Source organism: Simochromis diagramma, unplaced genomic scaffold (genome assembly GCF_900408965.1).
Source record: "Simochromis diagramma unplaced genomic scaffold, fSimDia1.1 OVJJ01000302.1, whole genome shotgun sequence".
Lineage (NCBI taxonomy): Eukaryota > Metazoa > Chordata > Actinopteri > Cichliformes > Cichlidae > Simochromis > Simochromis diagramma.
In genome coordinates this window covers 14,370,661-14,397,282 of record NW_024386792.1, presented here as the reverse complement: position 1 = coordinate 14,397,282, position 26,622 = coordinate 14,370,661, and the positions used below count along the sequence as shown (strand labels likewise).

General features: G+C 42.6%; 3 protein-coding genes and 1 long non-coding RNA gene across 8 annotated transcripts in view; 2 read left to right on the top strand and 2 right to left on the bottom strand.

The window, feature by feature from the left end:
- Positions 1 to 7,354, bottom strand: part of pkn1a (protein kinase N1a) — a 63,763-nt gene extending 56,409 nt beyond the window's left edge. Inside the window, exon 1 of the mRNA XM_040024721.1 lies at positions 6,532 to 7,354. Within this exon, the coding sequence (XP_039880655.1) occupies positions 6,532 to 6,552 (21 nt within the window). The 5' untranslated portion in view covers positions 6,553 to 7,354. The remainder of the gene's footprint in view (positions 1 to 6,531) is intronic.
- On the top strand, positions 661 to 25,177 carry LOC120729203. The gene is made up of 3 exons (XR_005694861.1): positions 661 to 785; positions 24,805 to 24,810; positions 25,168 to 25,177. It is a non-coding gene; the product is annotated as an uncharacterized LOC120729203 (long non-coding RNA).
- On the top strand, positions 9,549 to 15,376 carry cunh19orf67 (chromosome unknown C19orf67 homolog). Of its 4 annotated transcripts, none has more exons than XM_040024729.1 (8): positions 9,549 to 9,569; positions 9,857 to 9,990; positions 11,580 to 11,757; positions 11,829 to 11,973; positions 12,504 to 12,604; positions 13,771 to 13,944; positions 14,049 to 14,189; positions 14,266 to 15,376. In XM_040024729.1, the coding sequence occupies exons 2-8, from the start codon at positions 9,894 to 9,896 to the stop codon at positions 14,387 to 14,389; spliced, it is 960 nt and encodes a 319-aa protein (XP_039880663.1). In that variant the 5' UTR covers positions 9,549 to 9,569; positions 9,857 to 9,893; the 3' UTR covers positions 14,390 to 15,376. The 4 variants fall into 4 exon arrangements, with proteins under 4 accessions (XP_039880663.1, XP_039880660.1, XP_039880661.1 ...); XM_040024726.1 differs by having other exon boundaries at positions 9,561 to 9,606; XM_040024727.1 differs by lacking the exon at positions 9,549 to 9,569 and adding an exon at positions 9,572 to 9,606 and having other exon boundaries at positions 9,854 to 9,990.
- The window catches only part of si:ch211-214c7.4 (protein piccolo), a 30,668-nt gene continuing 19,706 nt past the window's right edge, over positions 15,661 to 26,622 (bottom strand). For both annotated transcript variants that reach the window (XM_040024717.1, XM_040024718.1), the window contains exons 4-6: positions 24,080 to 24,267; positions 21,153 to 23,771; positions 15,661 to 19,255 (exon numbers count right to left, since the gene is read on the bottom strand). In XM_040024717.1, coding sequence (XP_039880651.1) covers positions 18,273 to 19,255; positions 21,153 to 23,771; positions 24,080 to 24,267 — 3,790 coding nt within the window. In that variant the 3' untranslated portion in view covers positions 15,661 to 18,272. The remainder of the gene's footprint in view (positions 19,256 to 21,152; positions 23,772 to 24,079; positions 24,268 to 26,622) is intronic.

Genomic DNA, 26,622 nt, shown 5'->3' with positions numbered 1-26,622 from the left:
TGCGAAGCTGGAATGCAGGGGTACATCGCTATGAGGTCATGGGAATTATGGGATGTTTGCACAGAGGGAAGGCAAGATGTGAAACGAAGATAAAGAAACAGGGAGGGGAAAAAAATCCACGGACAGGAACGCCAGTTTACAATAGCTGCTGCGGCTCATCACATGTACCAAGCACACAGGCAGGCTCTCAGTTTAAGAAAAACAAACACCTCCACCCAAAAAACTATTAACACTTCATATGTATCGGACTTTAATACCTTGCCTGAGGGTGGGCAGCTGGGCTGGTTGGTTAGTGAGGGTGTGGTCACTAACACGCTCCAACAAGGATGAGGAAAATAAACTCATAGTGAACTGAATGTGATCTGGGCTGCTACTGTCAGACAATGCAACCTATTGTACCGCTGCGGCCGTAGAGCCTCATCATCAGCACATCGCCCCGTGGCCCCTCCTCTTCCCTCCACTGTTGTGCCCTTGCAAAACTTTGCCCCCATCTGAAATGCTCCTATCAGGGCACCAACGATCCAAGCAATGAGCCAGTGCTATTAAAGCTCTTATTTTGTTTTCCCATCAGTACCAAACATGTAACTTACTGTAAGAAAACGCCCCATTTTTAGACGCTGTTAAAAGACTGATTTGCCTGCTAATGAGATGTTTATTGGCTCTTATGTGGTTCCTTTACACTCATTTCAACAGATCAACAAATTTGAGAAGTGAGAGGGACAAAATTATTTAATGCATGACAAAACTGAGAAGATCTTTGGCAGGCTGCTATAATAGGGAGAGCAGTAACAGAGCAACTGTAATAGTTGACAACAATCACACCCCATCTTATCTTAGAGACCCAATAACACAATCTCACACCAATAGAGCATTTTACTCTCCATTGGTGTGACATTGTGAGCTTACCTGTGGTTCCTAGAATATTTAGTAGAATGGGAGACAGACCCTTCAGATCTCAGGCCCCTCTTCTGTGGAACCAGCTCCCAGCTTGGATTCGGGAGACGGACATTATCTCTACTTTTCAGATTAACATTAAAACTTTCCTTTCTGGTAAAGCACATGGTTAGTGCTGAATCAGGTGATCCTAAATCCTCCCTTAGTTTTGCTGCATTGACAGGTACGAACGGTCTAATGTTAAAATGCCCAACTCTACAGGATCAAAAAGCAGGTTTAGAACCTGGGACAAAACAGCTGTTTTTTAACTCTATGTGTAGCTTCTACCCTTAATAACATCTCTACTGTTCCTGAAATTATCCACCTGGATACTGGAGTTAGGGGCGTCACCACATTTTTGACAGTTCCAACACAAACCACCACATGACACTAAGAAGTCAGTGCCTCAGTTCTGATGACAGTTTTTATTAGTCTGGCTCTCCAAAACCAATGTCTCACACCATGGTGGCAACATCCATGTTTTATACTGCCTATGATTGAAACATGGATTATGTGTGGTAGAGGAATAGCGTTGGTGGGCTTTTAAAACCTCATTTTAATCATCGTCAAACTGGTTTGAATTGCTAACGCTTCTGATGACACTCATTTGACCTTTGACTTCTCAGTAGAAACTAGCGTTAATGGTTTTGTAGATGCTATAAAATTCCACGAAGGTCAGATGAGATTAGGCAGACATGCAGTAGAGCTGGTAGGAGGTTCTGATCATGTGTTACAAGCCTAAAAACAGAAACATTCATGCGAGTGAATACATCACATGATAGGGAGTACATGACCCCATTAGTCCACATTGTTTTATTAAACTGAGAGGCCTGCTATGAAAATGAATGTGGATATTAGCTTCCTCTCAGAGTCTCCGGTTTCTCAACAGTTCCTTGATGCGTTACTGTGGATTCTGTCTGCCTACATGGCCACGGGGCTGAGAAAAGTCTATTTTGTGTGCATAACTGTCTCCTTACGTCATTGTGAGGCTTATGGGAAGCTCTCCTATGCATTCCCTGGAGTGTCTGACTCTGTGTGTGTCTTTAAATATTAGGCCTGAATGTGTGTGTGAAATTGTGTTAAAAAAAAGAAAAAGAAAAAAGAAGTTTGTTATTAGTGAACAAATACAGGATTTTCTAAATTTTCCACGCAACAGATCCATCCACATACAAGAAGTGACACATCTCCCCTCGACTCCACTATTGTCCGCCTTCTAACGTTCACAGGGAAGTGTGACGCAGTTGGATTCAGGCTTCTATTGGGGCTGTTTCACATGGTTTTCCTGTGGGGGCAAACAAGTGGCACACCAGGGGAAGGTTGTAGAGCTTCACTGCCTGCCTCTGATGTACAAAAATGGGAACTTAAGACGGGAACTCCAGGAACTTTACACATCAAGACGTGTTTGCAGGACTTGTGGAGGAGTTCTGCGTATCTGAACAAATAAATCTTTAGAGAGGTGATAAGATAACTCAAGTTAAGTTACTTCAGTCTGTGTTGGTTAAAGATGAAGATTGAAAATGGAAACCCCATAAAATAAAAAAGAAACAGACTGATTTATGCATCAACTAGGAAGCCTGGAGACCTGCCATGTCCTGACTACACAAAGGTGTTTTACTACCTAGGACAAAAGCTACAAACTTTAAGGTAATGTACCTCAGTAGCCATTAGAAATAAGGCTTAAATATTAAATGTGTCTGTTTGAAAAAACAAGTGAAGAAGTTAAAAAAAAAAATAAAGAAGAGAGTTAAGGGCAAAAATAAACATCAATGAAATCAAAAGAAGAAAATAAGACCTTTGCCATGACTTGATACAGTTCTTATGTCTACTGACTACTACATAGATTTAGTCATACGAACAGATTCCCTTAATACACTGGAAGCAGGAAAAAAACTGAAGTATTTCTTTGTGTCATACAATTAGTGCTGAAGAAGTTGGACAAGTGCTGAAACCCTGCATCAGCACATATAAGGTAAATTTAGAGATGAATGCCCCGCAGACCACTTCCAGCTGATGCACCCGCTCCATGAAAACATGAGGAAGTTCCACCAGTACATCATCATCAGGTCCTGTGGACAAAAGGGGGTTTCCAATTCTGCTGAAGCGGTTGCCACTTAAAGTAGCCTCTCCCTTTTCAACTTTACTGGAAAAGATCAAAGACCCAAGTCCATGTCTAGATCTCCTTCTGTTTTCCTTCTTTTACTGACCATCCTTCTCCATAGACTCCAAATCTCCTGAGACAATGATAAAAACGAAACATCTACACAGCAGACCAGAGAAATATCAAACTGCTCTTAGTGCTGCTGTTTGCCTCCTGATTATTGGAGTCTTGCGATATTCTTAGAAAGAAAAACATAACCACATCTTTTGTGGGAGGCAGAAAAAACATCTGGCTTTAAGTTGTAGGCGCTCTCATTAGGTGGTTGATTCAAATTTACAAATTCCAATCAATGGGACATCTCGCACATTGGTCAGCGGAGTAGGGGAACCAAAATTAGACCTATCTGTTTGGCATAGATTTTTTCTGTACTATGCCAAACAGACTGGGCAGATAGTTGTTTACCCGGTGAGGACGTCTGACACAGAGTGTGTGTATATTGGCACTTTAACGTCAAGGACAACGAGGCTAGAATTGGTTAAAGAGGCAGAAAGCTTTTAAAAGCAGTCACATAATACGGTGTAGTCAAGCAGCATAATTAACTGGGGCTCATTTTCCTAAAGACACATGCTGGTGCTCATAGCTTCCTGACACAAATAAAAGGGGGAAATCTAATAAAGTCGCTGTCTTTGTAGCTAACAGTCATTCTTAGACTAGTCTCTTGATGAATTAGACTTGATATACCAACGCAAACATTTGAAAGTTCTTTTCCTAAATGTTTTGTATCCAAATCCCTTTTTTCCTTGGAAAATGCTTTATCCTTCAAATCAACCTTTACTCTGTTTTTTGTTTGTTTCCCTTCTGGCTTTGAGTAGTTTTAAAGGAGTACTATTGTTAGAAGCCTTAAAAGTGACATGATCGTAATACAAAGAAGCAATTCTCTTGTACTTACTGAACTTAAAGAATTTTTTTAGCTTTTCTTTTTGAAAGGAAATTGCAGAAACAGTTTTACATGCTGTAATAAAACACTGAAGCAACACATTAATTCATTTAATGGGATATGACATTACAATCACAAGACAAATCTCTTGACCATAGATCTGTGATAAAGATACGTGTAGCAACTTACACACTTTAGCAACTTTACTTACTGTTTAATTAAATCAATTTAGTATCCATACCCCTTTCCATCAATTTATCATGCTGCTTTTTTAAATTTCCCATCTCACAAACACAAGCTGCTCTGACTGAATGGTATCTTTACCCGACCAGACCTCTCGGACTGTGGCACCCAGCCGCTATCCAAGCCACATAGCATCAAATCCCTACGTCCATATAGTGAACCCCTCTGGCCTGGCTGTTTGATGGGACCACAGGAACTCTGTATTTGGCACACTAACAGTCTCTTGTTTTATTCCTCTTTATAGGGGTTTCTGAATTGGAAAGTAGTCTTTGGGGATTTAATCAGAATAGCTACATGAATGTTTCTTAGATGATGTGTCTCAGGCTTCTCCTACTGTGGGCAGACTCAGTAAGGACACAATGGAGAGAGCATGTCTCTCAGCTCACTTGGAAATACTTTAGTATGTCAACAGGAAGGAGGCGAGGAGGTGGCTCTTGGCATCTATTAATTGGATGGTTGGTGGTTCCATGTCTGGCAAGATCCTAAGCTCAAGTTCCTCTTCCATTCATCCATCAGAGCGTGAATGTTACACAGAAAGCACTTAAGAATATAAAAAGCGCTTGTAAGAATGGGTGAATGACATTTGTTGTGTGAAGTGCTTTGAGTAATAAAGCAGAAAAGAGCTATAGGAGAACCAGTCCATTTCCCATTTACCTCCTGTAAAATGTGGATAACCACCTTTGTGTGATTGCTTAGCCTGATGATCCATGTTAGTGTAAGTGAAGCTAGTTAAGAGAAAAAGCTGTCTAGGGTTTATTGAACTTCCCTCATAGTACAGGCCCCATGAGCAACAACCTAGCTACTGGAGGAAAACTACAAGCTTTGTCACCAGGTAACCCTCAAAATCCAGTGAGAGCACGAGTTCTCATGTGTGCCTGCATCCATGAATGCGTTTGCAGATCAACACACCTTATTTGGTTATAATGTACTGGAGGGAAGTGGCAGCATGGGTGAAATGACAGAATGTGGGCAAACAACATTTGAGTTTAGTCAACACTTTATGGCAACAGGAACTCGTAGACTTGCACACTGGTTATAAATTTCATATTTCATTATTATTGCAAGCAGCCCGCTTAAAACCGACTCTGTTCTGTAGCTATCACCTCTATTATCTTCTTCATCTTCTGTATTTTCACTTGCATACGTTCCAAACCTCTAATTACAGAGTAAACCAATGCCAATTTTTCAGCCGTGAATAATTGGCATTAACGTTCCTAAATTACAAATAGGAATTCAAAGTAGTAGACAACCTGTACACCGACGTCATCTGCGTGACGACACGGACACACCCATTTCTCAGCTGCATGCAGCTCCAGGCTTGTACATCAGCTGACACACAGCTCTAAATGTCAACAGCTTCTCAAATCCAGTGTGTATGAATCTCATAAAACTTATCTGCCCCCTTCATCTTCTTCAGTTTCAGCCTAGATGACTTAAAGCAACGATCAATTAACTCATTACCTAAACGCCACTTCAGGAAATCATGTTTCTCTTTAACTAAGCACACACCTATTCCCCGTAAATGCAAACTAAGCACTCCTTCCTGTTTTGCTAAAGCATTCACATTCAAGTGATGCCTGAAGGCAGCTGGAAATAGTGAGTGTTGTTTTACAGCAAACACCAGTATTGTGCCTGCATGCACCTGCCTTTCCTATACACACACACACACACACACACACACACACACACACACACACACACAACACTATGAAAGCAACAAAGCTTTGGACCAAACAAGCTTCACCAGGTCACAACAAACAGCCAAACACAGCAAGGTGCAGGAGATCTCTGCACAAGCTCTTTGCAGGACCAGACAGTGGACCCATCATATATTATTAACAAGAAGCAAACTATCCATTTCCACTTATACTGACAGGTTGTTGGTTCTTACAGTGTGGTATGGGGGCCACTAATGGCCTCCAGCACCAAGCCACCACCAATAATCAATTAAGATAATAGCAATCACCAACTACTAATTTTTCACCAAACAATTGATTGGGAGACTCGAATGTCAGAATGAGCTCATGTTTCTGAGCTTTGGAAAAGCCATCTTAGGCTCTAAGATCCTGTGGAAATTTGTGCCAAATTTTAACAAAACATGGGTCAGTTAAATCCACTATTCTCGTTACATTTGTAGGGGAAAACTTTCTATAAAAAACAATACTGCTTAACTTAAAAAGTTAAAACAGCTATTTTGGCTTCACACAACTTGTGTCAACAGAAATGTCTGGATTTCAAAGGATGAGTATCTGTGAGCCAGTTTTGGCTTTATTCAGACCACGTTTGCAGGCTTCAGGACATCCAACTTGATAAAACTTACTTGAATGGAGTCGTTCGCCATGGCTGTCCCTGTTGCTGCCTTCAGTCCGTGCAGATTCACGGACCACTTGTGCACATGTGGGGATTCGGCCCACAGATGAACGCGATGTCTCCTTTCTTAAGGCAATAAAATAAGAAAAGATACTCGTATAGGCCTGCGAGTCTTATCTCAACTTCAGGCAAATGTGTAATAACACAAAGGCAAACAGTCAAGGGGTAATCCGCATTGTAGGTCCGCCTGTGGCCGCGCCTGAACTGATCCACCCTGTGTTGTTTAACCAGCGTTAGCCCCCACTCCACTCCACTCCACGAACAATCAAAACGGCTCCACCGTGTGTGCGCGTTTTAACAAGAGACACAAGTCATTCAGATAACTGCAAACTACTGAGCTCCGCAGTCATTCATCACCATCCTCTTCTGTGAGTATCTGCCATTCAACAGCTAAAAATCCAGCAGCACGTCCCTGCTGAACGGTCACATCCACAGCCGACGTGAAACCAGAGGAGATCCCCGTCTTCCCTCTCCCCAGCTCCCGATTACATCCGTGAACACGCCTCACAGCCTCCTCTCTCTTATCACATGCCTTACAAGAAGAAAAAACCCGCCTGTCAGTCCTTCACACAGCCGCAAACCCGGGACAGCGGGAAGCTAACCTGGGCGTTACACATCCCGCTCTGGGCTCAAGTCAAAAAACACCACAAAAGAGCTCCTTCTTTGTTTTGCCGCTCGAGATGGACAGCCTCACCCGCCGTGAGACATCCAGGCAGCGGTTAACTGACGGCAAAGCGGCAGCACGCAACACTTGTACGCGAGACCCCGGCCGCGCGCTCCCGACGCCCTTCCAAATCGACCGGGCTGCTCATTGGTCCAGAGCGGGGCAGCGGGGGCGCGCAGGATAGGTCATGTGACATGCTGCAGCGCTGCTTGTTACCTTGTAATGAACCAACTGTTGCATTTGTAAAGCATGCAGAGCCTTTACCTGCTTCATGGTGATTCTATTCAGTAAATACACACATATACATAAACAGAATAGATCTACATCAGTATGTACAACAGCCTGTCTCACCGAAAAATGAAGAATAACAACCGCAGTACAACTTCAGCCTGAAGGTACCTGATTATTATATATTGTTTTATAAATAATATTAAATGGAAACTAACACTCCTGTCGGCTAAAGACAGGAAACTGAGGCTAAAAGTTGCACAGACTCACCCCAAATTATCTGGACATCAGAAAATTTGGATGAAATTTGCTGGTCTGACAAGTCTTATTTTCTGCTCCAACACCCAAACGGTGAGCGTAAAACAACATGACACCGTGGATCCATCCTGCCCCTTATCAACAGCTCAGCCTGGTAGTGGTGGTGTAATTTTGTGGTGGATATTTTCTTGGCACACTTTGGGCCCCTTTGTACCGAAAGAGCATCATTTAAACACCCCAGCTTACTCCAGTACTGCTGCTGACCACTTCCAGCCCTTTATGACCAAAACTACAGGTCTCAAGTGTCTGAAGACAAGTAATTTGCCATTGGAACAACACATAATACAGATTATAACACACCATAAGCCATCCCACTTTCACGTTTACATCAATAAAGAAAAACCCTGCCTTTGAAAAGCCATAAAAAAACAGATTTACAGCTATGGAGGCCCACCTGTTTAACAGGCTGATACTCTCTCATTGAGCAGAAATGTTAATAATAATGTAATACAAACCCTGCGTGTGGGAGAGAGAAGCTCATGACAGGGTCAGTTGATGTTAGGGTGGTGTGAGTGGGTGTCTGTGTTAGATTTAACAAAGATAAACTGATGCACATTTGCATATCTCATTTGCATCATGAAAATCTTTCAGCGGGGGCAGAGGACAAGAGCAGGGACAGAGGACTCACATACCATATCCTAAATATATGTTAAATGTGTAGGCTCACAACAATAAACTTAATACAGCTGAGTCACCTACGGTCATCAAAGAGCTGACTCGAGCAGTGAAAGGCAGCAATGACTCATGATAAGGCAAACAGATGTCTGTAATAAACTGTTAAAATTTCCACACAGATGTTTTAGTCCAGTTGTTCTGAGGGGTGGAGTTATTTAGGTTATGAAAAACTTTTCTTATCTCGGTGATATCTGCTAACAGAGCACGGCATGATGGTTAATCTCTCTCTGTATGAAGGAGGGACTGAAAACAAAAATAGGTGTATTTGCACAAGCTTTGAAATGCAAGCACTAGTTTTATATTGGTATTTGTCATATTGGCTGATATCTATCTGCCTATAAACAAATGTTTAAAGAGGCCCTATTAAAATTTAGTGTTTTCAATTTGTTTTTATTATTATTATTAGTAGTAGTATTTAGGTTTCAGTTTAGTTTAGTTTCAGTCATTTTCCAGAGCCGCATTGAAAGTTTCACTTTAGTTTTCAACTGTAGAAACTGTTCATTTTCAGTTTGATTTGTATTAGTTTCAGTGTTAGTTTAAGATTTAAGATTTCCCCCAATTTCACAATAACAATAATTCAAATATGTGGCATAAAATCAATAATAATCAGCTATCATTTGCTCCAGCGCATCTGTTTTAGCATATTTGTGCTGCAGGAGAAAAAGAAAAAAATCGGTTTCTTTCTGCCACAGGGAAAATAATGAATTAAAAAATTAAATAAAAGCTTACTAGAGTTAAACCAAGTCTCAGGGACTTGAGTCAAAATTTTCAGTTATGAATTAAGTATCTCGAAAGTTAATTCGGAATTAGCTGAAATTTCAAGATATCTTGAAATTTCAATTTATTAGGTGGAAATTTTGACTCACAGACCCATTTATGTGTGTTTGTTCTGTTGCTTTTCAGTGTCAAATAAAAAATTAAATAAAAAAAAACTTAAAAACAAAAAAAATAATTAAAAAAATAAAGAAAAATAAAGAAAACGCACAATTGCAGGCAGTGTAAAATCGTGAAGCTTACTTTACGTGATTTATTTTTTTAATTACTTTTTTGTTGCTAGGCAGGGACCTTTGACCTTGGACAAGAGGCTGACGTGCAAAAGAAGGGTAACGGCTAACAGCTAAGCTAGCGAAGTTGTTAATGGTAAAGCCGGCTCCCAGTAAACGTGCTAGTGAGCTGGGGCGATCCCAGCTTAACATTTAATAATCATTTTCGTTAATTCTAATAAAAACAGTATTTTGCTGCCAAATTTCACTTTATTTTCGTGTTTGCGTCCCATAGCTAGCTAGATCGCTGTGTTATCGTGAATTAGCAGGACGTTAGTAAAGAGTTCACTCGTGATGCCTGTGGCAAAGCCAGAAATGCTTCTCTAATGTAGTTTGGTTTTCAGCAGCTGTTCAGTTAACGTCCACTTGCCTGCAGCGGGAAGCATGTCGGTCACTGAAGTGTCAGCATCAGGGCAACACCTGGATCTGGATCTACATGATTCAGACGGCAAGGACCGTCTGCAAATCGGCACATATACAGGTCAGAGGGTAGAAGACACTGTTGTACATGTCAGTGCAAAAGAAAATTGGCTGTTAGGAGGAGGATGAAGAGTGGAAAGGTGGCTGGTCCGGATCACATACCTGTGGAGGTATGAAGATGTTTAAAAGAGAGGGCACCGTTTAACACAGTTTTGGAGAGTTAGAGGAAGAAACGGGGAAGAAGTGGTACTTATTTTCAAGAACAAAGGTGTAAGAGCTGTAGTAACAACAGAGGGATAAAGCCGATGAGACATACTATGAAGCTGTGGGAAAGAATCGTTTAAGCTAGTTTAAGGAGAGAGGTGGCAATCGCTGATCGCCAGTATGGTTTAATGATGACAAAGAGCACTACTAAGAATTTGCTGTCGGTGCCTTGATAGAGGATTACAAGGCTAGCCAGCAGGACATGTATGAATACAAGTGTGTGGTAGGAATAACAGATGGATTAATGAGGAGGAGGTGGAGGTATGCTCTGGAGAGAAGAGGAATGAAAGTCAATAGAAGCGAGACAGAATACATGGGTCTGAGGTGTAACAGTGAAGATACAAGAAGGACAGTAAGTAAAGGTAGATGAATTGAAATACCTGGGTTCAACCATCCAATTTAATGGATAGTGCACAAGAAAGGTGAAGCAGACAGTGATTGGAGGGTGGAGTGGGTCGAGATGACTGTTTGGAGAAGCAGAAAGAGTGATAAAGTTGCAATATGGTAGTGAGACCTGCTATGATGTATGGTTTGGAGACGCCAGCATTAGCAAAATGACAGGAGGCAGAGTGAGCAGGAGAGATTAGAAATGAGTGCATAACTCAGTTTGAGTAGTTTGGACATAAAGTTAGAGTCAGCTGATCGATACATGAATTTGTAGGAACATCACGGTTACACATTTGTTTTAGTGTAATCGCACCACAAAAGTGATGTAGAGACTGGAACACAGGAGGCTGTGTAAAGAGGTGTTTTACCATCATCTGTGCAGCTGTTTTCTATTATGTTTTCATTTATGTGGGTATAGCACATGTGCACCATTCATTTTATGGTTTAGTAAAATTCTTTTAAATGTTTAGTAATAAATATAAAGTGAAAAATGGTTTTGATCACAGGCGTGCATGGTTTTTCTCCTAAAAAAAAATAAAAAGTAGAAAATGAATGAATAATGAATCGGGAAAAACATAATACTAATTCAAGAAAAGAAAGCCAATTTTAAAAAACAACATAAAATGTAAATAAACATCTAACAACCCTTTAAATTTACTGTTACTTTTATAATTTTTCTTTCTTTTCTTTCATAAATTCATAAACATTTGAAGCAACAAACCAATCAAAATGAAATCGTTCCAGTCTGATCCAAAACCCTGTAAATTGATGTGGTTTAAACCTACAGGAGAACATCAGCCTCTCCATCATGTAGTCAACAGTATGGAGACGTTTTTGGTAATGGCTTTCTTGTTTGCAGTCAGCATTACTCTAAAAATATCTCTGTCTCCAAAGTTTCTAATTCTTGTATTTCTTTTTCAGAAAATATTAAACCTTAATGAAAGAGCACTGTGAAGCGATCATCATCATGCTGTTCTCTGTGTTTATGCACATGATTAGGTGTTTCAGAGGCGGAGAAGCAACTATCGTTTTTAGCTGACGTTGCTGTGGCGCCATCCTGTGGTAAATATGGGTGCTGCAGCTGCCCAGACTTGAGCCAGGTTGAGAAAAGCATCTGGCTGCAGCTCCAGTTCTTCTTGAACAAAACAGATTGCGTACTTGACTGCCTCATCCAGGGGTAGGTTCCTGCTTTGTTGCACTCATTTTGGTCATTTCTCTGTATCATGAAGGTTTTTTGTGTCCTGCCAGGCAGAAGTGTGTAAGCAGGGACACTGTAGTTACTGCTGTGCAGAATTTCCTGTACACCTGTCAGCCTTTCTTTAACCACCTGGAACACCTAACCAGAAGCATCGTGTCCCAAAGCAACCCTCTGCCAGCTGAGAGTTGCACAAGGGTAAATTTTCACAGTTTTATAGCATTTTTTTCCTCATGCATATGAAAAGTTTGGAAAGTTACCATGCTCAGATTGCAAGCTAAAAGGAATTTCAAACACCATAAACATTGCTGAAGTTGTAGGGTTTTTTTCTTATCCCCCCCCCACTCTTGATGATAAACACCTTCATTTAGAAAAAACATTTTTTGTTTACTTGTTAATTAAATTGATTTGAAAATCTCAAATAAAGGAAGTCATGTAGGCAGCAAACACTTTTCGCACCACTGTAGTTGACTTTGATTGGAAGCAACAGGTTCATCTGTTGAGTAGTTAAATTATGTATTTGACAGAAAGCTTATTGCACTTCATATAAGAAATGAATCCTATGTTGTTGTGGTCAGTCGCTTCAGAACAGTTTGTGCATCAGCTGTTGGAACAAACTGCCCGAGCGGGAGGTGTATCGGTGCCGTGTGTGTCTACAACTTGAAAATTTTGTGGTTTATATTTACTCTAAACTGTGTGTGTGTGTGTGTGTGTGTGTGTGCGTGCAGCTGTTGGACTTCTCTCAGCAGTTGTGTGACAAGTTGGAGCAGATGCTGCTGAGGTGTTCCAGCTACAATCTTCTCAGTTTGGATGAGAAGGAGCCCCAAAGGTGCACGCTTATGCAAACTAATACTTGCTTTTGTTTACGGTGTGTTTGTACTATGAAGCAGGATTTAGGCTTATCGAGCTACAGTTGTGGGTGGAAGTTTACATCCACTCATTATGGGAATGAATGTCATGCTTTAAAAATTTTGAACCGTTCTTTTTCAAGAATTGGGTGCACAAGTTTGAATTTATTTTGGATTTTCTCTAAAGTCAAAAAATATAAATTAACTCACTCAAGCCCTGTAATAAGTGGAGATGGAGATTCTATAATGAACTCTAACTTGACAAGGCCAAGCCTGACTAACACACATTAACCTTGTGTTAGTGATCATGATTGACTAAAACTGGTAGTTTCTCTTTGCTGCATAAAAAGGATTTGTTGGACAGCACACATTGGATTTAGAACAATGAGAAAGTCCGAGGAACTCTGAAGATCTAAGGAGGAGAATTGTAGATTTATAGAAGTCAGGAAGGTCTTCTTTTGGAGCTATTTCTAACTGCAGACCCAAACGGTCACCCTCAGATGGGATCGGTTAGGATGCTCAGGAACCATCCAGGAGCCAGCAAAGCTCAAGCCTGCCATGAAACTGCTGGAGCCAATATCCAGCCAGAATTATTCCATGAGCATATTAGCGGGAATGTATGTATACTTCGAGTCAATCCAAAATAAATTCAAACTTGTGCACCCAATTGTCACTGAAGATGTATACTGTGCAATTATTCCACCCTGGAAAAAGAACAGTTCGATTATATAATAAAAAAAAGCCAAAATTTACCATGACATTCATGCCACTGATGTATTTACCTCCAAACTTTTGAAACCGTTACGTCATTACAAGTTATCAATATGACTAACTTATGATTCTCCAAATCCTCATCCTCCTGTTGTTTCTGCTCATGTCCACATTTTATATCTAGTACTGTTTAGCTGTCACACATAAACCTGTAATAATTTTAAACCTCATGTGGTCACATTTCTTCCCTGTCTTACAGATTACTTCACATTTTCTTTGCACCTGCGTGCAGAACCTACTGTTGAGAATCAGCATTTTGTGATTCTTTTTTTAATACTCCCATCATTTTCGTCTTCTCTGCACAACCCCAACACTGTGACTGTTGCTATAAACCTTTCACTCTGAACATCAACGTCTTTTGTGTTTTTGTTCCCAGCGTGTCTCAGTTCTGCATCGGCCAGAGTCAGCTCGGCCACCTGAGGCTGACAGTTTTCCGTTACTGTGTACCCACGCCGTACCTCTCCCAGGTCAACACGGGGCTGTACAAACGCATGCGCTGGAACGTGGAGAAACTCCACAACGATGAAGAGAAAGAGGCAGAAACTGATTAGTGAGTCTGGATGTTGAAGCATCTCCATGTTCCGTTTCCTGTTTCTTGCTCACTTTAAATCATTAAAACTTCTCACCTTTCATGTGTCATTCTTGGGTTTCAAGCTACTTCCTGTGCTATGAGGATTTCAGGCCACACAGAGAGGCTGATGATAGCTGCGGTCATGATGATCTGAAGGGGATCTGGTCCATTGGTCGCTGGGTGCAGGTGGACCCGGATCCCAACTCAGATGATATAAATGACTGGTAGGCTGCTATTTATGAAAACTCTGAGCTGTATCCCCGATTAGGATTTTCTGACTCATCTCTGTTCATGTTTCAGGATCTTGTGTGAGGTCCCTCTGGCCAACTACCACAGACTCTTGTTTCTGGGTGAGGACGAGCCGTCTAGCTGCAAGGCTACAGACTCCCTGATGAAGCTGCTTTTGACTCTGGAGACAGATTAGCAACGAGCATCGTTTTGGTGCCTTACACAAGACCTAAGAAACTGTTCAAGGTTTAAAGTACGTTGAATGCAGCGTGTTGCAGATTCATCTGCATCCAGCTGATGCGAGACGTTTGAACATCTAGTTTCAGTTTGGACGTTAGAGCAAGAATTAAGTATTTGTGTGTTTCCGTGTTGTTTGTGATACGTGACCACTTCACTGGTTGGTCACAGCGACTGCATTCAGGCATGCTACTTTTACGTTCACCGCTTCATTCAGACACTCCTGCAGCAGCGATTGAGAGCTGTGTCCTGCCCCACCCAGACGGGCTGAGAGTGGACATGCTTTAACGTTACTGCAAACAATAAAGAGGCTGTTCTCTGCTCGTCTGATTAACCCATATCGACATCTAGAGTCTTGTACTACTGTGACTCGGCATAAACAAATCCTACTACATTTACTGCAGTCATATTAGCATCACAGCTGTTGATGGCAATTGACCAGGAGGCACCTTTAGACCTGAAGCTGAGCTGTTCAGATGACATCTGGAAACCAATCCTTAACCTTAAAAAGAAAAGGACAGCGTCTTAAACACATCTGTGGGAACTCCGGGAAAGCGGTGCATGTCTGAAGGGGCTGTAAATAGGTCGTGTCTCTATTAGTGCACATGTCATCATATTTTAAAGTAGACAAAGCCTGTTGCGCACAAACCCTAGAATGTCCAGCTGTTAGAAGGTTCAGTGTCTTTTAGTTTGCATCTGGACATCAGAAGAGAAACAGTTCTACTTTTGTTAGCTGTAAAAACACAGAGGCGCCTGAAAACCTGAGGAGGTGAAGTTGTTCTACAATACTGTGAAGTTTGCATGTATGGTTTTTATGTTGTAAAAGATTTCTGCAGAGTTCATGTCTGATGTTTTCAACATTCCCACAGTTGTACAATTTGTAATTGCTCATGTTGAGAAAAGGCAAAGTGTTATTAAAAAAAAAAACCATTTTATTTACATGAAACATTGCATTGTAATAATTACACACAATCACAGATTTGCCTACAGAAATGAACAAAGACGTTACACTTCAGAACAAGCTGCCACGGTCTGGGCCTCGAGCGAGACGGCCCGATTCGGTTCATTTCACCCGGTTCATGAAGACATTAAAGGAGCACACACAGGCTTCATTTTCAATAAATTACAAAGCAAATGAGAGACCGACAGACTCTGAGCCTAAGTAAATAACGAAATGTGTTCAGTTTGACCTTGTAACCATTCAGCTCATTAGTTCTGTTGGTTGAACATGAAGAAAGGCAATTTACTTAGAAAGAATAAAATCTACCATTTACACTCAACATCTTTCCATTCTCTATTCAATAAAAATCTAAATATAACTCTTAAAACTGCTACTATAACTCTAAAACTCTGAAGTACAAAAGTAAAGTGGAGTATCCCTTCATTACAGTGATCAGTCTTTAATGATATACCCGCAAATACTTGAAAACACACCAAGGACATAAAAAAATACTGAGCGCCACGTGTTCCCCGCCTGGAGCTGCAGGAATGCAAACTTTAGAATACGCTCGAACATGTGGCGGACTCTCTGCTGGAGCCAATCGTGGGAAAGGGCAAAAGTACCGAACATTGAGTCTCAGTCTGCGGTTTAATATTCGGGTCCCTGCTTTGAATTCCATTATCAAACACAATTCTGTCTTTATGCCACTGATCCACAGCGGAAAGGCCAAGGCAGCGAGCCAAGAACTGACTCAACAGGATGTGGATGGAGGGGGCGAGGGGGGACGAGTGCCAGATTTATGAGCCCTCCATTTAGATTCACAACTAGAAGCAGAATTAAACACAAACGGACATCAACATATGGCACTTTTAAACATCTCCTCGCACCTCACAGCAGTGTCGGTTAAACCCAGAGCTCAGTGGTTGCGTTGAATCTGCATCTGACAGCTGGCCTTAAAGCATGCAGTCTGTCACTGAAGCAACGCAAGTATGAGAACCTAAGGAAGACTATTTAAATCTAACGTTGGGCTACAGATCCTGCAAAAGCATTTAAACACTAACCAGTTCTGTCCATTCTAAACAATGAAAATAATGATAAGAACACAGCTTACTAAAACCTGATTCCAGTGTTTCAAAAGGGTTGCACAGACCACAGGTTGTACTGACCTTTGGTGAGGAACTGCGATCTGAGCAGCTCAGACTGACATCATTTCCTTCATCTTTTCCTAATCTAACGATGTCTTTGACCTCAATCTGGAATAACTTGCATTAAAATAGGACAACAGGGACGTCTAGGCCTCAAGAATAACTAGATTTGAACGGGTAAAAATTTAAAACACTATAAGGAATTTAATTAAGTGCAATCTGAGTGTGTTCCCACTTTTACCTAAAGTGATGATGATGATGCATGTAAACAGAAACAAATTAACAGGTATGGCTTTGATTTAAAAACAAAAAAACAAAAAAGAAAAACTCATCGCAGGTTCAAGTGAGGAACAGTTTGCCTTACCGGGATCAGCAGTTGCTGTTTGGCACTGTGTGCGCGTGAGTACAGAGATTCAGCAACAGTGTCCAGTTCCACCCTGTCAGTCAATAGATGTGGTGCATGATGGGAGTCTGTTAGTGATCGTATGGTTTCAGGTGTGTGATGTTCCAGTGTGTAAAGTTGGTGTTTAGAGTTGTGCGAGAGGTAAATGAGGTGTTGAGTTTCAGCGTGCGGCGTCAGGTTGTGCTCATCTGCTTGAGTTTCATCGGCAGAGATGAAGCTCGGGTTCTTCGCCTGCAGAGTGAGAGGCCTTCAGCGGAGGCTCTCAGGCGGTGTCACAGCTCAGGTCCTGTTCTTCAGTCTTGCCTGATTTTACATGCACGCTAAAGCAGACTTAAAAATCTGGTTTGAATATCACTGAAGCAAGCCTGACTGATTTAGAATTTTAAGACTAATGTTTGGCAATTCAAAAAATTTGACATTGGTTGATTTGTTTGTTTTCTTTAACATTATCCTTTCTGTCCTTTCAGCTCGGGCTCTAATCTGATCTCTTTTCTCATTCAGAATAGTAAAAATAAACAAGCATAGAAATACAACCAAACATACGGTAACTGACGCTATGGATACATTTCTCTTTATAGTGTTGGCAATGAACATTTTTCCTACTTGCAGAGAAGAATTTTAAATATTTACCTAAAGACGTTTCACCTTTTCAGTCCATTTAGTTTAATTTACCATCTTAAATACTGCCTGAGAGTCTTACTCATTAACTTTTTTGCATTAATTAACAGCAACGTGTTTGGAGAACCAGCCAATAATTCAACTGTAGCACCACCAAACATTGGTAACAGTTTTGTTTGTGCTTGTTTTCACAGTACAGGAAGAAAAACCATCATCTCTGAAATTAACTCGGGGCAGTGGTTCCAAACTTTTTTGGACTTACAATCTCTTAAAAATAACATTGGTCACTTTTTGCCACAGCTCTGAATTTTAGCTGCTTTCAAAGCCCCCAGTAAGTAGACATACTCAGTAGTTTGGAAGAAAAACTAGATTCAAAGAAAGTCTAAAAAAATAAAGAGTGCGTGGAACAAAGTCATTCGCCACCCTGGTTGGGAACCACTGATCTACAGCACCACATGATCATGGGTCTGGGCAGAGTAATACAATTTGCCTTTGTGATCCCTTCATGTACTCTGAAAATTGTAAGTGACTTTAGAAGTGTGATCTCATATATGTTCCTTATCAGATTATGTAATATTGATGATGCCCAGCCCAAAATGTTTACCTCAATCCATACGGCTCTTCTCCAGGAGTGAATATCGGGAGTTTATACAGTAGACTGTTCGTCACCCTGTGGTGTGTGCATAAACTGGCAGGACTTGTGTCACGTTCCCTGTATGAATGTGTGACTGGTCCTTCAGTGGTGAGTCTCCAGCTCTACCACCGTCCACTCCCCCTGTGGCGAACTGCCCGTGGCCTCGGGGGAGAAACTACTCACGGAGGTGACCGTGGCAGAGGGAGGAGCGAGTGAAGGCAGCAGACTGGGCCACATGCTGCTCTCCAGGGGGCTTAGTGTGCCTCCTGCACCTCCTGGCAACAACAGCAGCGAGGAGCAACTATCTCCATTCAGTAGCAGGGTCTGATTAATCAGCTGTTGGACTATGTCCACTTTCTTCCCCCAGTCCAGGTCCAAGGGTGGAGGCCGCTCTGGAGACTGGGAAGGGGAGGAACTTTCTCCATCCTGGGAAGGATGGAGAACGTCTTTTTGCTTAGGTTCCTTGTGTTTAGTGGGTTTTAGCTCGTTTATTTCTTCCTCATCATCCACTTCCTCTTCATCACTGTTCTCCAGGGCTTCGTAGATGGTGCAGAGGGCAGAGGAGGGGGACAGCAACACCGTCTGACCTTTGTTAGACTGCTGTAGCTCCTGCTGCCACTGCATGATTTGCTGCCTTTGCTTCAGCTCCTCTTGTTGCTGCTGCAGCTGCAGCTCCAGGTCTCTCCTCTGTCTAAGCTCCTCCTCCTCCTTCTTGGCTGCCTCTGCTTGCTCCTTTATCCGCCTTTCCTCCTCCTCCTCTTTATTGCGCTTTATTTCTTCTTCAGCTTCCTCTTTCTTCCTTCTCTGCTCCTCTTCCTGCCTCCTCTTCCTCTCCTGCTCTGCCTCCTCAAGTGGTTTGCTCTGTTGTTCCCTACGTTGTTCCAGCTCCTGCAGCTGTCTCTGATGTTGCTCCAGCCTGCGGAGCTGAGGGCTCAGCGCCTGCTGCTCGAGGCTCCTGGGAGGGAGGTCGGCACAGGTCAGCCTCGGTGGGGTAACGCCGGCGCTGTGAGGTTTGATAATGTCATAGTAGGCTCTGGTGTATGCTGCGTGATCGCGGCGGTGAGGGTGCGGTAGTGCAGTGAAGCCTGTGAGAGAGGAAGTGGGAAGGAAGATTCAAGTAGCATGACATACAACAGAAGGTAACAGGCAGCAGGACAGTGACAGCGGTGCAGTGTGAGTACAAGCAGAAAGGGTGTAGAGGGAAAGGGCAGCCTTTAAAGGCTCGTACTAGATAAAGAAATGGTGAAAGCGCTGTAAAGCCAAGGCCAAACGTTTGCCGGTAGCCTACAGCACCAAAGTGACCAGCAGTTATCTGTAATTTTGCAAGTGACAGTGTGGCATTGTCAGAGGGGTTTAAATAATTAAAACAATAATGAAAAAAACAAAAAAAAAAAAAAAATCTCAACACACCAAAACAAAACAAAATAAAATTGTTTCCTAAGGTGAGGTGACTCAGGGCAGTGACTGGGCCAAGGGTGGGAAATTTGTGCAGAGAGCAAAAGGTTTTTGTTTCATGTTTTTCTTTTTCTTTTTTGTAAATATGCAAAAAAAGCAGCCAAACTTCCTGTATATGCAATCACTATCAAATACAGTGAGACATGAACAACCAAAGAAAAGCTTACTGCAAGCTCTTGACAGTCATCACCCGTGAACAGAGTTTATAGTTAGACAACCAGTGATGCATGCAAAAGCTCTCCATGCATTTTCAGACATCCAGCATCACAAGAGAAACCAAAAATCATAGCTTGGCTTTAGAAGAACTCAAATGGAAAAAGAAAAAAGGTAGATATTGTTCTAGAGCCAAGCTATCGAGCTGTCCCCAAACACACCAATCCAAAGTAATGAGATGAAATCAACCCAGTGTGCAACACTGACATGCATAAGCTCTGTTAACATTAACACAGTGCAGCAAGAATGCTTAAAAGGGTAGTAGAAAAGAGCTGAAATAGCAACACACCCTCAGTGAACTGGAGGGAAATTGCAGTAGTAGAAGAAGAATGAGCAGAGCTGGTTCCATCGATGCCCGACGATGAGGCTTCAAACTTCTTGGCTGCTTGAGATGTGTTCGAGGGTCTGATTTAGCGAATGATCAGTTCACTCATTCAGCTTGTGATATTTAGACCATTTGATGAGTCTCACTGCTTACCAAGTCCGATTTTCAAGATAAAAGTATAACTCAAGTATGTTTCTCTGCAAGTGTATGACAGTTATTAAAAGGAGATACGTTTAATAGCAGTAATGTGAGGACTTATTATAGATACAAATCCATATATCATCAATGAAAAGCATTTACACGCAGTTCCCAAATGCCCACTTCAAAAAAAAACCTGTAGAGTAGGAGGATAAATCACAGTAAAAATCTAATCTTTATTTAAAGTTTTAAGGTTCATTACTCCAAAAAGATGGATGAACAAAAGAAAAAAGGACAGGGTACAATTTAAAGTGCAAGAAGATTAAGCCTGTGTAATGTAGGAGAGCAAACTCAAACATGAACATACAATCAGAATCTCATGATTAGCCATTAGCTTCTTAGTTCAGTAAAATGCAACAGGATAAATACACATGGAAACATCATTCCACATTTATTTTGTTATGTTTCCCTCGTTAAGAGCTGTAAACAGACAAGTCACATCCATGCCAGTTCAGGGCAGCCACAAAATTCTGTGTTGAACAGAAACCAAAACCCAGGCACGCTCACACATTACATGTAAATAGACATAGCTATTGCACATACAGGAATTGAAGCCATATGCTCTAAATGGAAATTTAATATCAGGTTGAAGTGCCATGGTTGTCCTGTTTTTGCTCTCCGTTTCTTTTTTCATTTTTTTGGGAGTTTAACTTTGATTACATCCACACCCAAAGATTGCAGCTCAAACAACAAGAAATCTAACTGATATTAAGGGGAGACTGGTCTACAGGGCCAAAAGGAGGACAGGGTCATGATTTGGGCTGTTAGGGAGATGATGAACTATACGTTACCTGCAAAAGAGTCCTCAGTTTTATCACACACAGCAGAATAGTATGGAGGCTGGGCATCATCCAGGTTTTCCTCTGGTTGCTGTAAACGGTGAGTGGATGAACGATCTGGCGCTTCATCTGACCCCGGCGCTTCCTCTCTGACATGTTGAGCCGACTCTCCTTCCTGCTTCCCACACTCTATGTACTGCTGCTCTGCGAGACACGGCTGTGGGATCAAACAGGACTCCTTGGCTTCCTCAGGCAGCTCCTCCAAGGAGAAAATACCAGGGCTTTTGATACAGTTCTCCCCTGTGGACTGAGCGTTGGAGTTTGAAGTTGTGGTGATTGTGTCAAAGCCATAGGATGCCAGTGAAGTAGCGGAGGGTGGAGTGGTGTCTTCCCCTGCACGGCCCTCTGTCTCCGTCTCAGCCTCCTCTCCCTCTTCCACAGTGGACAGGCAGCGCTGGGCTGAAGGCTGGCTGTCAAAAGTTATGTTGGAGACTAGTGGAGTCTCCAAGGAATCATCCAGCTGAGCTTCTCCTTCCGTGTCACTGGCCTCATCTTCTGTTACTGAGGATGAGGACGGGTTGGAGGTTGGGGCAGTTGCAGGGCCTCCCAAAACTTCATCAGCAGGGAGGGTCTCTGGCTCAGTTTCCTCCTCATCTCCTCCCTCCAGATCAGGCTGTGGAGAAAGCACTGGGGTTTGGGAACTTTGTGGCTGGAGCTTTACGTCTCGGTTATAGTCCCCCAGTTCCTCAGGTGTGCTGGTCTCACTGCTAACGGTGCTTGACAGAGACATTCCAGGTGCAGAGAGGGGGGGTGGGTGCGCAGTCTGCATTGGAGCTGTATTGGTCTGATCAAAGTACATTTGGCCCTCTAGATTTTGTGGCTCCTCTTTGATAGACAAATGATGGGGAACTTCTAAGCTTTCATGAACAAAAGGGGCAGATCCCATTTCCAGCCAGGCATGAGCTGAGGTCTGAGTTGGGGTCTCAGAATCTGCTCGCAAAGGGTCTACTAAAGGGCTTGCTGCAGCTGCTCCCACCAGCTCAGGCTCAAGAACCCGCTGTTGCTGTTGAGGTTGATGTTCTGCCCAGGGATCTGCAAAAGGGTTTAGCTGGTCCCACTGAGCAGCTGGTGCAGCAGGCAGCAGAGGCGGCGGAGGTGGTGGTTGGGCCACCCTGTTCAAGTTGTCCAGCCTTTCATCCTCAGCAAAGTCATCCTCATCTGCATTCCCGTAGCTTTCTAACCCACTTTCAGTCACCCCCTCACTCGCCATCTCCACATCATCGTCTTCCTCCTCTTCTACATCATTGTCATGCCTGGGTCTTGGCGGTTCATCTGCCCGCTCGGAGCCTACATCCATGTCAATCACCCGATCATTCTCGTCCTCATAGTCATCTTCGTCTTCATCAAAATCATTAACTGGTATGTCAGGAACCTTCTCAAAGTCAGGAGAACCTGCTGAGGCTCCTTCCATGTCAATGGCTCCTTTGAGACTACCATCTCCCAGATCATCAGTGCTTTCTGTGCCCTCCAGGACACCAGGGGCGCTCAGTTCAGATGCACCCTGCTGACTGCCGCTCACCTCCTCAGAGTCCAGCTCAGAGAGCAAGGCACCACCGGCTCTCCAAGCAGACCCCCCGACTAGTCCAGCTGACCCAGGACGGGACTCCTCTGTGGGCTGTGTGGTTCCACTCATTTCAGACACAGAAACCAGCTGGCTTCCCTCCCTCTCCTCTTCATCTTCTTCCTCATTTAGATTGGCCGGAGGGACTATCTGAGGGACAGCATTTGCCACTGCTGGAAGGACTGCAGATGCAGAGGAGGCCTGGTCTGTTAACAAGTCAACATTCGCTTCTGACAAGTCTGGAGTTGAGGCCTCAGGTGATAATGAAGGCATGACTGACGAAGGGGTTGGCTCCTGTGCTGTTGTTGTTAAGGGAGCACTGCCTTCAACTTCTTTTTTGAGCAGAGACTTCTCTGGTAAGGTTGTCTCAGAACACGGTGGAGGAGAGTGAGCCACTTCTTGGCTTTGAGGGGCCTCTTGAGGTGCCATCTCTGCAGTGGTCTCCTGAGGCAAAGCTGGGGCAGGCACCTCCTCTGGTGCAGCAAAGGATGACTCTTGTGGTAAGGCTGCTTTGGCCTCTGCTTGCATTTCAGTTAGCACAGCTGCTGCTGCAGTACCAGCTGCAACTGCAGCTGCAGTAGCGGCTACTGCAGCAGCTGCGTTACTCTCTGACGCTTCAGCAGATGTGGTAGTGTTTGAAACGTCTTTCTTCTTGGTGGCAGAGAATGGTGGGACAGTCTGAGTGGGTTTGGGTCCACGTTTTGTTTTAGAGGGCATGCCGTTTGCCGCTTTGTTGGCTGGAGAGGAAGGTGGCGTTTGGCCAAAGGGTGGTCTGCTAGTGGCAAGTGATCGTTGAGAAGCGATGGGTTTCTTTGTGAGGGCATGTTTTGCAGGCTGTGTTGGTTTGAGCTGTGATGCCTTTGAGTCCACTGGCTTCGTCGTGGATGATTTAGATGTAGTGCTCACCTTTACGGTGGCCACAGGTTTAAAGGGTTCGGGTTTTTTGGTAGTAGCAGCTGCAGCTGTTGTGGGTTTCTTGGCTGCTGTAGTAAGTGGTGGTCGAGTGACATCTGGTGAGAAGATAAATAAAAATTAATAAAACAAATTCATACACTCCTACTGGTTGATCATCATGCAGCTGATGTATGAGTAGTCAAATGCAGGTAGCTGACTATTTTAATTTGAGTACAAAGTGCTAAAGTAGAAACAAATACAAGGCATTTCTATTCCAAAGATTCACACAAACATTTTTTTTTCCACTAATATCTAAAAACATATGCTGAGACTTACTACAGATATTAAATCTGACCATTATCTATGTCTCCGATATACAGACTCAAATTGGACTTTGCTTCAGAAGAGTATCTTGTCTTCTCACCTTTCTTAGCAGCAGCTGCTGGTGGTGGTGGTGGTTTAGGCTGTGCTGATGTGGTCCTGCCAGTAGATGGGGCTGTATTAACTCTGGAAACAGTTTTGGCAGTTGCAGCGGTGGAGAGCTTGGTTGTAGCTGTGGGAGGCCTGGATGTAGCGGACGTAGGTCTAGAAGTTGAGAGACCTGGAGAAGGCCTGTAGGCAGAGAAAAACAAAGGGTGAAGAAAAAAAAAAAAAAAAAAAAAACCTAAACACACAGCTTTATTGTGTGGTTCATTCATTTTGTTAACAAAAGTCCAAGCATGAAATCAAAGACTCCACCTCTGTATGCATTTACAAGCATAAATAAATGATCAACTACACATAAGCCACAAAGGTAATTTCAACAATGGGAATCCATTAACAGCACCTTTCATCTACAGCCATGTAATAATCTTCACCACCCCCCCCCCCCCCAAAAAAAAAAAAAAAAAAAAAACCCCACACACCAACCAACTGAAGATTAAAGCACAGTGAGAAGAGAAATGGGAACTAATAGCCATAAAAGGCCCAAAGAACATTTTACAGTCTCTTCTTCACCAAGGTCCTGATTTGCTACTCAGTCTGGAGTTCTCATGAGACACTGCAGTGATCTACTGAGTCACACCAACTGCAAAAACTCAATCTACTATTGCCACACACCTCACCTTTTACTGCTTCCCTAGTAAGTCCTTCACAGTATATCTGCCTCAGCACGTCGTTTACACTATGCCTACAACAGAGTCTCATTATATTACATTATAGACACTTTCATACATGAGCTTCTGACAGCTTCAAGTCTCAATTATTTCCAGTTTTCCTTCCTCACATGTGACACGCAGCAGGAAATATTTTGCTTCAGATGAATATGCACTACTGGAAATACTAATGAGAAAGGACGTTGTGTGGACAGTGTGGAGAAAGAAGTACATGCCGCCTATTCAGTAGCTATGAATGCACCAGACTATAAGCAGGAGCACACTGAAGCAATCAACAGCCTTTGTCTTGGAGCTTGCAGGCTAAAGACTGCCTAATGTCTGATGCACAAAGACTGTAAAAGATTCCAAGTTTGAACAGTGAACCCAGTACATAAATGCTTTAAACATGCTTAATTTTAGCAGGTGGCGAAGGTAATTTCGCTGACTAATAATTTGTCATAGGTGTTGTCAATTTTATTTGTATTTTTTATTTTTAATTAAATGGAGTCGACCACCTGGGCTGTCGTAAACTACTTCTTTAACTGACCTACAAGTAAAGAGAGTTGGTTAAATGAGCAAGTTGCAGCTGCAGGCAGGTCCAGCACTCATTGAACAAACATTGAACAAATGATGCAAAATCTCAGCCTGTAAAAAATTCACATGCAAACCATTTTTCTAACAAAGACGGACTAGTTTTTCCTTCAGGAACTACGAGCACTCTTCACAAGCACAAACATCTTCCTTGAGTCTTCCTCTTTTTGACCTGGCCTGCTGATTTGGTAGCTGATACAGACATGAACAGGAAAATGCACAATAATGTTGATGCCTTTCAGTTGGGTTGCATGCTTCTCCCACATTACAATAACCATTACAATGGCCATCTGTTTTCCTAGAGATCAGACAGCCACTGTACAGACATAGCTAAGGGATGTTGCAATTGGCTGCTATCAGACAGATGATTTGGATCGTAATGTAAAGGGCAGCCCAAACACAGCAAATTGTGCCATACATTGAGATAATATCAGCCCAGACGTAAGTTTGGGTACTGATAAAAAGCAGGAGGGGAGAAAAAAAAAAAAAAAAAAAAAAAAAAAAAAAAAAAAAAATTACTAAAGCCCTTTCCTATCCAATACTGCGTGCAAGAAAAATATAACCTGACAGCACCACCCAATTATAAGAGGAATCAAGGTGGACAAAATTGAGTTCATGACTTGATCTACAGGGGGAGCGAGTGAGAGAGAAAAGACAGTAAAGTGATGGGCATAGAGAGTAGCAGGAGTTCACAGACATAACCTCAAACAACCCTGCTCTGCCTTCCACTGTTTTATAGCAAGTCACAACTCATCAATTTTGATCCAGAGAACCAGCGCAAAGAGGAAAAGACAGTCCCCATTAATGCCTTCACACATGGTCTATGGGTGGTGGCTGGTGGTTCTGCTGTTGATGTAATAGTACAGATTACATTTCCTGCCAACAGAGGTCTGAAATCAATACAAACCACAGTCCAAAGAGATGAGAGGCTCTGAACAGCCATCCATGTGATGTTAATGTCCTAACATGAGGTCATCAGAAAGCCAAAGGTCGACAAAGGAGGGGAGTCACTGATAACTAATGGGCTTTCCGTGCCATGCAGTCATATTAATATTTAGAGCAGATGCCGTAATATGCCCATGCCATTAATGCACTGAGCATCTGCAACATCTGTTTTGCCAAAACTGGAAGTGTAAACATGAGCTTGAGGGGCTTTTGGAAGCCACACCTACTCCATCTACAACCCCCTTTCCTACATCTAGTAAGTCAGTGTTGTTTTTTGTTGCACTTTGCTTTATTGAAT